Source organism: Anopheles coustani, chromosome 3 (genome assembly GCF_943734705.1).
Source record: "Anopheles coustani chromosome 3, idAnoCousDA_361_x.2, whole genome shotgun sequence".
Taxonomy (NCBI): Eukaryota; Metazoa; Arthropoda; class Insecta; order Diptera; family Culicidae; genus Anopheles; species Anopheles coustani.
Genome location: NC_071288.1, coordinates 13,951,982 through 13,966,764, shown reverse-complemented (window position 1 = coordinate 13,966,764; position 14,783 = coordinate 13,951,982). Strand labels below are relative to the sequence as shown.

The 14,783-nt window shown below is 45.5% G+C and overlaps 1 protein-coding gene across 1 annotated transcript; it reads right to left on the bottom strand.

Annotated features, from left to right (window-relative positions):
* Positions 1 to 236: 236 nt before the first annotated feature.
* Positions 237 to 12,822, bottom strand: LOC131260406 (unextended protein). Its single transcript, XM_058262117.1, has 13 exons — positions 11,773 to 12,822; positions 5,856 to 6,219; positions 5,622 to 5,765; positions 4,448 to 4,615; positions 4,162 to 4,377; positions 3,921 to 4,094; positions 3,668 to 3,839; positions 3,116 to 3,595; positions 2,763 to 3,029; positions 2,462 to 2,694; positions 2,232 to 2,360; positions 1,776 to 1,881; positions 237 to 1,630 (listed from the first exon to the last, which is right to left on the bottom strand). Exons 1-13 carry the CDS (start codon positions 11,985 to 11,987, stop codon positions 1,530 to 1,532), a joined length of 2,769 nt encoding a protein of 922 aa, XP_058118100.1. The 5' UTR covers positions 11,988 to 12,822; the 3' UTR covers positions 237 to 1,529.
* Between the last annotated feature and the right edge of the window lie 1,961 nt (positions 12,823 to 14,783).

Genomic DNA, 14,783 nt, shown 5'->3' with positions numbered 1-14,783 from the left:
CAAATTACAACAAATGGAAAACACAATAAATAAAAATAGAAATTATTGAACTGTCCTAAGTTGTAACGCAAGTATGAAAAACAAAACACTATGTAAACAATCTGGCTATTACCATCACAAAATTAGAACGCTTATTACATGCAAAACCAAATAAAACTATAATCAAATGGAGACACACCGCAGTAGTTCACGTTTCTTTCGTACAGAAGTCATGATAATTGCAGATGTAACAGAAATATATGCGAATATATTCTCTTACGTTTTAGATTTTTACAAAATGCGAATTTCGCCTAGCCGTGTGCACGAACAGGTGCATCACCAATCCTGATGTAGACTCACTGCACGCTTGCCCGAAATCCTTGTCTGCTATTAATCTATCGTTCATTCTGCATCCTAAACAAAATGAGAAATGACTCAAAAAACCAACATGAATACAGTAACAAACGGGTCCAATCGGGTCCCAGAACGGAGCAGAGGGAACTAGGATATTGTAAGGGAGGGAACTAAGCGAACGCTTCGCATTTCGCGTTGATCGGTTGGAGCGATCGTTCTCCTTTGTCTTCGTTCGAATTCCATTAGGCTATCTTTATCCTATGCTTTTATTTTCCTCTTTTAATTACATGTTACCTATATCGTCCTTTTTGGTTTCATATTTGGGATTGATTGCCATCGGACGAAACAACGTGTACCGCCGATTCGTGCACAGGGTGCAAGTGCAGCTAAGTACATCATGCACGGAGGCTAGGAAAATGGTACCCGAGGTACACACATACAGTCTAGGAACATCCACCCTGGTAGCATACGTGCGTTGAGAAGTGGCATAGCAGCAGTTCCCGTTCGTTCTCTTTTTTTTATTCTCCTTTGTACGCTCAGGTTGGGAACTACATCTTAGTGTTAGGGGATTGTAGGTTATATATATTTCTTCGATTTTCCAATGAACTTCGATATCGAATGCTACTACTTATTTGCTTTCACGAAAGATACTATTTGTCGAGTCCCATTTTCGTATGTAACGATAGTTGCCGAACTTCACTTCACGCACCGTATCTCGGTTGGTTGGTGGTCAAAAACAAACCTCGCTCTATAGCACAAAAGGTTGTAGGTGCTTTTCCTCCAACAACAACAACAACAACAAACGCCCCACTTTCAGTTACCTGCTACCGGCTACGATGCACACCGGAAGGGTGAATTAAAACGAAGCGCTACACTATCTACGAATTCGCACGAAACCCCTGACGATAACACTACACTTAAGATCCTTTTGACCCGGTGAATAGAAGGAAGGTAGTAGTAACGGTAGTATTAATAATAGTATTAATAATACGCAGTCAGCATTCAAGTGGAGCACCGTAGGATGTCGCCGGTCGACTGCAGGATATCGTCGCACACAAACACATACAACAACACGTCTCCTATCTATGGAGCGCATCGTGACGAAGATGAAGATGGTTGCGGTTGGTGGATGTACTTGTGGTGGTGGTGGTGGTATATGTGGGCGGGTAGGACAGCACGACAAGATACACCGTGGGTTATGGCTTTGGCAGCAACGGGGCGCTGCTCGGATCAGAGTCCGTACGGGTTTCTCCGGCACCGACACCACCGGATGTAGCTCCCGACGAGCATGCTGGGGCTGGCAAACAACACAAAACGTGTAGGCGGAAAGACAAAAAAACAGGATGTACAGTTAGTTACAGAAATTGGGTATCATTTATGAGACACGAAAGGATGCAACATCTGTCTAGTGAGTTGAGGTGCATCCATTTTTTTTAAACTACCTATGTTATTCTCGGTGACAGCAGCGACACTGGACGCAGCAGAGTGGACGTGCGCTAATACTGTAAGGTTGCGGCTTACGGAGGAGTTTACATTGTTAGAATGTTCCTAGTGATGAGAAGACGCACACAAAACGAAAAAGGAGAGAGGTTAACAAAATCAATATAGGAAAACTTTCCAAAATAGTCACTTCAGCGCATTCCTTTTTGATGTAGTTTCTATTGGAAGACTCATAAGAAATCTTAAATTAGAACCCAACAAAAAAATTAGCACTGAGCAAATACATTCATCATTCAACAGGCAACAAGATAAAAGAACTACATTGATTTCCTACATAACTACGATGCTGATTGAAACAGTTGATCAATTTTTTCAAAAAAGTCAATAAAATTAGTAACCTGCTTGCCATTGACAATTGTTCGTCAAACCATACAAACCAAATTCCACGAAATACGTACGTTTAAGGCCGTCGTTGGTGATGGTGCGATGCTGGACGATATGCTAGCTTTCGTACCCGAATGGACGGTCAAGTTGGTCATGTCGGGCGTAACGCTGTTGTGATCGTTATCGTCCAACGAGTTCAGTAGCTGTTGGAGGAAGTTTGTAGCACAAACGAAAGAAATTGGAAATATTAGGAGCAAACTTCTCGCACTCACACTCCCCGTCTTCCAGCAGTTACCCCACATACCTTTTCCACTTCGGCATCGATCGGATCCATCGATTGGTCACCAAGCTTCTGCGAGCGTTCCATCAGCGTAGCACGTTTTGCCGCTAGGTATAGGTTGCGGGAAATCTGAATGTACAGTAGATCGGTCACCGCCTTGACGGTGTAGTCTGGGATGAAGGTGTGGCGCATCTGGGCATCGCGGTTGAGCGACTGTAGCGATCCCATCACCTGTTGCGGTGTTTCTACTGCGACCTCTGGAAATTGGCAAACATTGGCAATCAGTTAGAAGCTTCGACCCGACAATACGACCAATTATTCTTACCGTAGCCCAAATTCTGTGTCAACGCCTGTATACCAAAGTACGTGAACGGACCGCTCTCAAACAGGAGATTCTCCTTGCCCACGGTAACCTCTACGCGACCCTCCAAAATCAGCACGAAGTAGTCGACCTGTGTGCCACGCGTAATGATACTGTAGCGCGGGTCGTTCTTGTCCACATTCTTAAACTTGATCTGATGGACAATGTTTTGAGTAAGCAGACGACGCAACACGGCCTCCGAGATACAATCAGATCTGAACGGTTGCACAGCTGAAAGGAATCAAAACAATACGGAAGAAAAGATTATTTTAAGTGAATCGAATTATAACACCTATTCACACGGTTTTCACACTCACCGGTCGATAGGTACTGGAAGGTGGCGAGCTTCAGATTGGGCGCGATGCGCAAACGCTGCGCATTCGGGTCGCGATCCTGTGCGAACAGCGTGAAGTCCTGACGCTTGATGCGCTCCCGGCGCACCTTGCGTCGGTTGTCGGTGTACACGTCCGTCTCGTCGACGATCTCCGCCTGGATCAGCTCCTCGATCACGTCCTCGAGCGTGATCAGACCGAGCGTTTCATAGAACGGATCACCTTCGCCCTCGCTGTTCACCGACTGGATGAAGGCCATGTGCCCAATCTTGCCGCTCTTGAACTCGCGGAACATTACGTCGAGCGTCTGATCGTAGAACACGAAGTAGAGTGGATTGCGGTAGAACTCGCACAGGCGACGCAGCGGAGTGTTTTCCTCCGGATCGACGAACGCCAAATCCTTGATGTGCAGGATGGATACAATGTTGTCGCGATCCTCCTCGAACACCGGAATGCGCGAAAATCCTGCGTTTCACATTGTTCCGAGAGCACAATAAAGTGAATAATTTTTCGCTGATGAATAAACACCATCATTACCTGTCTTCATGATTTCGGTAATGGTCTCGAAATCCAGCGTTGTTTCTAGATCGAGCATGAAGCAGTCCTCGAGACGTGTCATCACTTCGGCGACGGTTTTCTTGCGCAGCTCCAGCACACCAGAAATAACGTTAACCTCATCCTTATCCAGATCGTTAACATCGTTCGTAACCTAAAGAAAAGATACAAGAGACAAAAGGGTAAGTACAAAACATTGATCCTAGAGGGGTGTTTAGTGAAGTCACAGCCGCACCTTGACCAATTCCTTCAGGCGGTCCCGATCGTAGAAGTTGCCAATCTCCTTCCCAAGAAGCCAATCGAGTATCTTAGATGTGGGATAAGACAGTGGAAATGTGATGCCCATCACACATTTGGTGATGATAATCGTCTTCGCGCCAACGGCCAGACCATGCCGAGAGCAGATTGCCTACAGAGAAAGCAAGTTGTACAGCATTAATCGAACGAAATACGTCGAACAGGGAAGGAGAGCAGACCTGGGGTGTAATTTCACCGAAAATAACAATGGCGATCGTCGAAAAGACGATGGCGATCAACCCGGAGGTGAGACTGTCCAGCAGAATGGTGAAGGTAGAATTGACCAGCACGTTACCGAGCAGAATACTGCACAGTAGGTAGTTGCCGTGGTCGCGCACCGGTTGAATCGCTTTGGCGTAGCGTTTCTCCTTTTCGGTACCAGTGTTGCAAAGGATCTGTGCAGAAAAACAAAAAAACCAATCAAATTTCAGCTGTGACACGCGATTTTCAAGCAGCCGGGCGTACCTTCAAATCGGTTCGATCCAAAGACATTAGGCCTAGGTTGAGGCCGGAGAACAGGGCCGAAAACGTCAGACAAACGATAATGATGACACACGAGATCCACAGCGGTAGGAAAGGTTTGTAGCTAGTCAGGCGCATATACGGTTCTGCCCCTTGATGCAAGAACGGTTGCTGGATAGTGAGCAAAGAGAAAACGAGAGAATTTATTAGAAACATAGCATATCTAAAAAAAATAATACTCGTTGTCTTAACGTTTTATATTGAAAATAACTATGTTTCTGACAGGATAATTATAATTATAAAACGGTTTAGTTTCTTTTAAAATAATATACTTTCCTAGGTCGCCTCCATACATGACATAATTTTACTACTAACCATAACCTTCAATGGGCATGACATTTTTGATAGGGTCAGAATGATCTCATGGTGAGAAGAGTTAATAATAAAAATGAATAAGAAGTGAGTAAAAGCCAGCGTTAGAAACCTTTAAAAAAATAGTCCAAAAAGCTTTTCCATAATGGAATGTATGGAAATAACGTAAAATGATGTATAATCCAAGTTATTAACCTTAATTATTATTGAAATTACCTAGTGCAAACAAAAGGAATAAAGTGTAGTTTCATTCGTGTAATGTTCTTGTACCGGTATCTTATTCTTGAGAAATGTGTCAAATTTTTATAAAAAAAAGAGTCAATACTTGTAATAAAAAACATTGCGAAATATAATGTTTTAAACCATTTCGTTTCTACAAGCGTTTTTCAGAAGATTTCTTACACAGGAAAGTAACCGTGCCATTAATGATAAGTACTCGATGTCATATTATTGTCAAATGGTAAAATTATCTCAGCTTGTTGAAGAATATCGATTTGATTTAAAAAATCATTCGGCTACCCACTCAAAGTGCACTTCAGCATGTGCCACATACTGTACGCCGCACGGCCGCAGCCCTGTTTTGGCTGGTTCATTATCGCACAGCGCCGGTAATTGAGTGCAAAACGTATTGGCGTGTGCTCTATCGGTTTCTCGTGACAAACGCGCGGACCTGTGCTGTCTCTCTTCCTGCATATTACACGTAAACACAAACACTCGCACGAACGAAGGGAAGCAAGGGGGAGGTCGTGCATGTTACATCGATCGCGTGCACCGGGAGGGCTCGCGGCCATACGTCCCATTTTACCTGTTGCACAAGCTGCTCCGATGACGACAGCGGGTCACTGTCCTCGTACTTGGCGCAAAGGTAGAAGTACTTCTTGTTCTTGACGACGTCCGGCAGCTCGACCTCCACAAGGCCGCTCTTACCTCCCGGATCGGCATGTTTCAGCTGCGCATGGAGAGGAGGGGAGGAAAAAGAAGATAGTCATCAATGAATCACTGCTGATCACGTGATCACCGCTCGATGCCCCCGCCTTACGCGAAACTTCTCCGTCACCGGCACCTGGCACGGGCCACCGAAACGCTGCGGCTCGTGAGTGAAGATAATGACGGTGCGCGGGGTAAGACCCGTTCCGAAAAGACGCAGCAAAACCGACGAAGAGCTGTGCACCGACGGTACGCCACCCTCGGCCGTCTCCAAATGTTTCTCTGATTCCTCCACCCGGAACCCGTTGATCCGGAGCTCTTCGTCCGATGGCACAGGGGCGGCGACGGCGGCTGCCACCTTTCCCAAGCCGTCCTTGCTCGACCCATCCACCTCGATGCTGTTACCGGGAGCGACGTGAAAGTTTGTGTCGGATTTTTGGTCCACTTGGCGCTTGGCGCGATTACCATCGAGAAGTCTGGGGGGAGAATAGTGTTAATAACGATTAGAACGAAGGTAAAAGTATAGAAAATCAAAGTACAAGCTGGTAGATATTCTCTTATCAATTTCATGAAGCTTCAACCATTCGATCGTTTTAAACATTCCAAAAATCACATTCATCCGCGACGAGAATAGTTACATCACCGGGTTACTATAGCAACGAGTTTTCGATCAAGAAGCGTTACTATGGTTAACGGATGGAAAATTCCCATCTCATCGATGAATGCTGTAGCACTGAGAAGAACTGAGATTGCAGAAAGGAAGAAAATCCAGTCCCAAAGCAATCGCAAACCATTTAATCATCCCATCCAACTTTTTGTTGAATTAAAAAACGATTAAGTTACAAAGTTTTCAACCCTGACAAGATCGAAGGAAAGTTGTCCCCTAGCTTGCTCACATAGGAGGGTGGGTGCGACCATTAAACTCACGTTGACGAAGTGTTGGATACTGGAAAAACAAAACACATTTTAGAAACAAACGCCGGGCAAATTGGAAATGTACATATTTGCCAATATCTAAAGCCAGTAAACGGCGTCATCAACGCTGTCCTTTCATGACCTTCTGGTCGAATGGTCGGCAAACGCAGAAAAACAGAGGCGGCCGGCGTCTAAAAAGCAAGTTTTCCAAGCCGCCTCATCATGCGCCTCATCGATGGAAGGCTGAGTCACTGCAGTGGTTTTGTGATGAGTTGGGGGGCATTTGCATCGAGTTTCCTTCAGAACACATCATGCCACGATCGCGTCCGAGGGAACGACTGGCTCGCATCGAAGCTCGTTGGTTTGCTCGCCAAGAGCAGACCATTCGATGACGTGGATATGGGACGTTCGAATTCTGGGCGAAGTCTCGGCAAACGCAACAAAACATGTTTGCGAATATTTAACGCCAGCCCACGGCGTCATCGATGCTGTCCTTTTATGACCTTCTGGTCGAATTCTCAGAAAACGCAGAAAAACAGAGGCCGGCGTTTGAAAAACAAATCAAGGCCACCATGCACCGCCTCGATGGAAAGCCGGAGTCACTGCAGTGGTTTTGTGACGAAACTTTCCTTCAGAACACATCATGCCACGATCGCGTCCGTTGGTACGACCGGCTCGCTTCGAAGCCCGTTGGTTTGGTCGCCAAGAGCAGACCATTCCCCTAGGACGACGTGGATATGGGACGTTCGAGAGGCAGATCTGGTCGAATTCTGGGCGAATTCTCGGCACACGCAAGAAAACATGTTTGCGAATATTTAACGCCAGTCCACGGCGTCATCGATGCTGTCCTTTTATGAACTTCTGGTCGAATTCTCAGAAAACGCAGGAAAACAGAGGCCGGCGTTTGAAAAACAAATCAAGGCCACCATGCACCGCCTCGATGGCAGGCTGAGTCACTGCAGCGGTTTTATAATGCGTTGGGGGGCATTTGCATCGAGTTTCCTTCGGAACACATCATGCCACGATCGCGTCCGTTGGTACGACCGGCTCGCTTCGAAGCCCGTTGGTTTGATCGCCAAGAGCAGACCATTCCCCTAGGATAACGTGGATATGGGACGATCGAGAGGTAGATCTGGTCGAATTCCGGACGAATTCTCGGCACACGCAAGAAAACATGATTATCAATATTTAACGCCAACCCACGGCGTCATCGATGCTGTCCTTTTATGACCTTCTGGTCGAATTCTCAGAAAACGCAGGAAAACAGAGGCCGGCGTTTTGTGACGAAACTTTCCTTCAGAACTCATCATGCCACGATCGCGTCCGAGGGAACGACCGGCTCGCTACCAAGCCCGTTGGTATGGTCGCCAAGAGCAGCCCATTCGCCGAAGATGACGTGGATGTGGGACGTTCGGGACGGAACTCGATGTGTTCGGCAGGAAATTTCCACTGTCACGTTGGACCGTTAATGCTATGCTGCCTGTTGTGAAATATGGTGGAATGTATTTTTAGTCAACTACACACCGTACTATCAAGCTTCGGTAATAGGCCAAGATCATACAATTGTAACAGTTTTTCGAAACACATTAAAATAAAAAAGAGGACTTCTTCTAGTATATGATGTACAATAACCCCTCAACGATATGTAGATCGAGAAGGGACTAGTGGCACCCGTTGACAACCCTCCGAGCTGGAATTGTTTTTTAACTCACTTCTTATCAGCAGCGAGGAGAACCCCACTGCAAGAAAACACCCAGAAGCCGTGTCTCGTCCCCCGTCCTTTGGCGATATCGATACGGTTTCTTGGCTGCTTCAAAACCTCTTGCTCGTCACTGCAGTGTGCCGAATGGCAAATCAAAGCTTAACAAAGATAAAACCGGCCAATTATCAGCACATTCAGTGCCGACCGCGGGTATGAGGTATTTAGCTGCCATTCGGAAGTTAAAACGAGCCAATTTGGACGGGCGAAGATGAAGAATTTGATCGGAAGGAAGCAAAAGACTGGGAATCGGGGGAGGATTATGGATTTACAGGTGTTTGCTAACCCTGACCCCGCAACTTATCTCATGATCCAACGAAAAAGAACCGATAATGTATCTGCGGTGAGTGAACCGGGAAGCACGTGTCGTGTTCGCAAGATTCCACCGAGGGAAAGTAACTCTAATCACGTGAACCAAAAAATCGCGTTTCACCCGTCAATGGTCATGGGCAATGAGGGAGGGAGCAAAACAAGTTGGAGGTGGTTGACGGATGCCTCATCGTCACTCCGTTCAGCGAGCTAAAGATATACCGTGTAAGACAGGGGCAAGGGCTAGCAAAACAAGGAACCGCCGGTGCGCTACTGACTCAATCGGGGCAGCTGATAGCGCGCTATGATAACGAAACGTGTCGTATCTTTGGTACGGGGCCGCACAAAGCCAGCCCAGGAGAGTATGCACAGCACAATTATGTGTCGAGAAGCCATTATGCTTTGGCAAGCTATATGACTAACTTTTTCGTTACAAATGTAGACAAAGGTGATTGATGAGAGCAAATCGAATTTATCCAAGATGTTTGAATATCTTACAAAGACATAAACACTGAATAAAACGTTGCCTTCAACTTGAACTTTCACGAACAGTGACTAAATAATATGTTGTCATCGCTCACACTGCTGGGAGAATATTTTGTAGAATTTGTGCTGATAAATCAATCGATAGTTAGTTTGAAAATTGTATCTTCACAGAATGCATAACACGTGTTGTAACATGTTTGTCCAACAGGAATCATAGGGATATCAATCGCACAAAGGTAATGTTGTGAAATACGTTACGTAAAAACAGAATCGTACAATAGGGATCTTCCAAACGAGTAATATCTAAGCATAATGTAAATGGAAGGTTAAAAGAATGGCTATTAGACGAGGACCTTATTTTGTATACACTTCGGCGTGGCACCAGAAGCACAACAACCGTCTATTTTTTCGTGGGTTAATTATCGCTTGATGCTCGAATTCGTCATGACATTCTGGAACAAACGGAATACCAGCGTTGCATTTGGCAGGCGGAACGTTCGTGACAGGTTTATTATGATTGGAACTTTAACTCTTCGAGTGTGACTCAATAGTGGTTCGCAAAACCTAAAGCAAACGGAAGAGCAAATATCGAATCGAAGATGAAACTGTTCACTGCCCTCCATTCATAAACATTGAAAGGAAAACGGCAAATGGCCCTTCTGTGCATAAAAAGTGCTTACTAATCAGAAGGAATAAAAGGAAAAAGGGTCTACCAATGTGCGATAATGTTTAGGTTATGTATTGTTGTTTAGGTTTTGGGTATCGACACACTTGATACTTCCGGCTTTTTGCAGAAATTGATTTCCGATCGTTTGTAGCTTTTGGAGTAGAAGAAATTTGTTTACGGGAAGATGATGCCTGCCAACGCAGCATTTTCCATTGATTGCCTTCAGTTTGTAGCTTTACAAATCGTTGATCAATGAATACGAAGCAGGAGACCGTATTATGGAGAAAGAGACGGATTTCATTGGATGATTTTCACAATGGTCCAACATTGAAGAGTTTCAAAGTTCTTAAACCCAATAAACATCCGCCCATTTGCCCGTGAAAGCAAACGAAAAAATCCATAAACTATAAAACAAAATCGCGGACCAACAAAAAATACACGCCAACGGCGGTCACATTCTAGGCCACCGACCGCAGTGAAGTAATATTCACTTTCCCCACGTCCGCGGGTTCGTCGTGTTTGGCGAACAAGGTCAAACGTCTTTTTGCCCCGAACCATAGAACCCCCAAAGGGATTGACTCATCCATTCAAACCCTGGGACGATGGACTTTTGCCCCGTTCCGCCATACAACATCGGAACCGGGCCCCCAATGAATCCACCATCCACGAGCACGCTGTGTGGCGTGATCCGGCCCCACGTGACGTCATCCCAATGCATACGCTGCACATTCCCTTCGCTCCGGTTTCGCCAAAACAACGCCACGGCGGATGGATGTCTTGAAGAAACGTGAACGCATGAGAATGTGTTTGTGGGCAACACTTGCACTTGCAGCTGGCAGATTCCGTAATTGCGTTCTGCCGGAGTGAAGATGGCATAGGGCGAGTGAGAGGGCTATGATATGCAAATCACGGTGGCTCTGGACGGGGACAAATGTAGTCTTTGTTCGCTTCAATACGGCCGGCTAACTAATTCCCGATATGTTGAAATAACACATCACACTGTCATTTCTTCGTACTTTTATAAATTCTATTTCTCTTTTCCAGAATATTGGAATTACCTGAGTTTTCTCACTAAAAACCGAAAGTATAACGAAAGACATACACTTTATTACTCACGGCCTGATAGCCAAAGTGAAAGGAGGACTGGAGATGGTTAAAGAACGGCCATCGGCACGTGTTCCATCCAATATACTTTCTTGATTGAAAGTAATCCTACGCTATCATTAAGTTTTCTTGTGGCCTTTAAGCACCCAAATTGGTAGAATGGATAGAAAATCTTTTCATTAAAAAAAACATCAGTTACAAATGAAGAATTCTTCACTCCTTTCACTACAATGAGGTCGATTTACATTTACAATTGAATCTTTTTTAACACTCTCATGAGGAGAGAATCTGTAACATAAAACATTAACATAACCATTGACTCATTCCAGGGCGCTCAACGTTTGTTTTGACTTTGCTAACGTGAAAGATAGACGGCTTAAAATTGTTAGAACAGCAAAACTCCCTTCGCTGTTTCCGGCAGCAGCTCGACGTTGAACTTGAGCTTGAGTTTTGATTCCAATTTCTCGACACACCACCATGCCAAGCCCTTCCGGTGGTTGTAGCATGTTGATGCCAGCGCCATCGAAGGTCAATTCAGGCCTTCGGGGTTTTTCATCTTTCCCCCCGCCGTGGAAGGAAGTTTGATTCCTTAACCGAGCGAGGCTGAAAGGAAAAAGGTTTCTTGTTTCGATAACTTAAACACCCCATCCCTCTGGTGTGGAGGGGTGTTCCGTTCTGGGGGTCATGTTTTTTTTTAAGATTCCATGCTCGGTAGCAATGGAATTTTACTAACCGCTGAAGCTGTAAGGTGAGGTGTGAGAATGCATTTCGAAGGAAAATTGCACTTACCTAAGACGCATAGCTATGAACGCTCTGAGTTCGGTGTCTGCAGGATAATCATAATCAGTTACGTTAAACTGGACGCCTTCTAGAGTGTCTAGCTCATCTAGATTCAAGGCTCCATTCGTGGTTGCGCGACAGGTGACCGGCGTGAGGGTGGTGGTTGTTAGCCAAACGAATGATATTATTTTTAACAACATACAACACTTCCCGAACCAGGCCATTGCAAAGCGCACGCCGGGGCCTGATGTTGGTGTGTATGTTGTCGTCGCGCGCGCGTGCTTTAATATTATTATTTGGCTCGGTTTCCCTCCTGGCTAGTCGTACGCGGATTTCCCACCTCACCAAGCTCGGATTCCCTTGCCGCTTTCCCGGTGGTCGCACGGATTCGAATCAGTTGTGACGTACGCCTTTTGCACCTCTCCACCGCCTCACTCCGACCGTCAAGAACTGCTGGTGCACCAGCACGTTGAGCGGACCGAAGGTATTTGATGGGTCATTATTAGCTCACGCGTGATGGTTAAAGATGCTTTTTTTTTGCGTAACACCAACAAGCACGGTCAACACTCGATGTCTTTCTTGAGACCCGCGGATTGCTGCTACTTAAAGTGTCAGAAATCGATCCGACCGATACGATGATTAATCACGGCCACTAATTTGTACGCCGCGCACACTCTCACAGACGGTTTGCCGATGGAATGATGCGACGACGTCTTAACCCCCCAACCGCAACAAAGCTCCAAACGGTGGAAGACGACTACGGACAGGGACGGAACCAATAACACACCAACTCACGCGGACGAAGACGTGTGTAGTTACGCTGCGACGGCAAAATTCTAACGTTAGAACATTCCGCTAACCACTGCAAAGACACTGTCCGGCAACGGAAACGACGCGGGCGCACTATCGTAAACAATCAATTGACCGCCGTGGTTCGCTTTTTTATCCGTCGTGCCCTGGGGGAACGGTGGTGGCAAACGCGAACGTTGATTGCCCCAGGCGAGTGGATAACAGACCGTAGGCTACGCGTTTTTCCTACTCCAACCGGAGACACATCCCCGGCTCGACCCGGCTGACGGTATTGCACGTACTTCTGCAAGCTGCGAGACTCCTGAAGAAAGGTAACGAATGGGCAGACTTCCGTGTACCTGCACCGACGACGAACTAGAACCAAGTGAACCACGAAACGAATCAAAACAGAAAGGCTCTCCCCATCTTTTTACAGTAGAGTGCTATCTCTTTCCTTGCCACAGGCGTCGCGTTTCAAGCGAGCCGTCAAACGGACATCAACAAACTTCAAAAACCTTGGTCTCTACTTGAAGTAATGGATGAAATAGCTAATTTGTTAATAACTTTTTGTTGTTTTGGCCAATTTGAACAAATGACCCCTCAAATGAAAGATCTTTTGAAGGCAAGCAACTTTATACAACAAAGATTCTTCAGTAATTCTTAGTTTATGAAATAAATAATGGATGAGGCGTATGTACATAAACCTTGGTTGATATTCTTCTGCAGTGGTGAGTAACTTCGATGGAACTAAAATAAAACAGCTCCCAGGGGGAGCAAATAGCGATAACGATCCTGAGGTCCTGAGGATCATTTGTAGCAGCGAAATCCCCTTTGGATCAATTCAGCAATCAAAGCTAATTGTTACTTTCAAAAATAGTATGAAACATCGGCAAGTTAGGTGAGCACGCATGACATGACGGATTGGGATTTGGACTTGAAAATCCGGATCTCAGAATGGATTTGAATCGAAAGATTCGAATCCCTAAAGGGATTTGATTTTCCTACCACTAGTGCTCAGCTGACCGGCTGACAGCAGCGTTATCAGCCCAAACCCCAGGGTTGTATCTCAAGCCGGGATTCAAGTGCCTTGGGCACTATAAATTCGAATCCCAACGGAGTTTTGATTTCCAAAAGTAAATGAATAGAAAATTCAATTCTTCTTCGGATGTTCAGTACTTGTTCGGTATTTTAATTCCTAATTGAATGGATTTGCCACAATTCAAACGTATTTTTGTTTCTTGTTTCTCCTTCGTAAAATAAGCAATGTAGGAGAAGTTCCATGTAAGTAGTTTTGTATCGGGACTAAATCCCGTATTATAGCATTAAATGCTGGCAGTAGTTTTTAAGCCGTTATGTAAACTGTAGTGAGTTAGTAGTCACGATTTAACTTAGATTTTTCCTCGCACTATACCTCAGAGCTGACATACTGTGAGATCAAGGAAAAGGATAATCGACGGATTAGTTTGGCGGTATAGATCGATCAGCTTAAGACTGTTCTCAATTGTTGTTTTGGAACATTTGAACAACAGAACAGAACAAGCAAAAGAATAGACAGAAAATCAATTTTGAACCTCGAACGACCTTCTCGTTGCCTCATTCTGGAAAGAAAACGCTTTCCCGGGCGAGCTTTAAAAACCGGTCCGAAGCACAAACGCCCGGCACCTTTCGTTTGGAAAAAGATGATGCAATAATGCAATAAGTGAAATCATCTACCGTTTCTCGTGCGACGCAAGGCTGCATTTACATTATCATAGCTCTTCTCAATGGCGAGCCTGTTTCACAAGGGACGATCGATTGATCGCCGAGGTCGATCGTGATTTCGTGATGTTGCACGGTTTTCTTCTTTCCCCAAAACTCACTGCACACATTGAGAACAATTAGTTGTAGTTTGCATATTCAACATTAGAATAACTTAATCGGTTTTATTTACAAAATAAATTCCCATGATTTCGTTTTCCGCATCCTTATCGACACACAAACAACCCGTGCACACACACACGCGATAATCCTCACAGGAGGACACAATCGGGCGTGCGAATTACGGCACGGTTCACGAGAAGTGCATGCTGTTGAAGTGCTCCCGACTTTTGAAGTGCGGTCCCCAATTGCCGCCGGAAGTGGCGTTCGCCTTTGTCTGCGAGGTTGGGCTTTGGCCGATGCCCTTCTTCATGCTGCCGTTGGTGGTGGAGGTGGAGTTTTGGCTCTGCTTGGCTGCCGTGCACGACCGATCC

Coding starts and splice junctions, on each gene's coding strand:
- LOC131260406 (XM_058262117.1), bottom strand. CDS start 11,987: ATGGCCTGGTTCGGGAAGTGTTGTATGTTGTTAAAAATAATATCATTC. Junction 4,616..5,621: donor CGGAGCAGCTTGTGCAACAG/GTAAAATGGGAC, acceptor CTCACTATCCAG/CAACCGTTCTTGCATCAAGG. Junction 4,378..4,447: donor TGGATCGAACCGATTTGAAG/GTACGCCCGGCT, acceptor TTTTCTGCACAG/ATCCTTTGCAACACTGGTAC.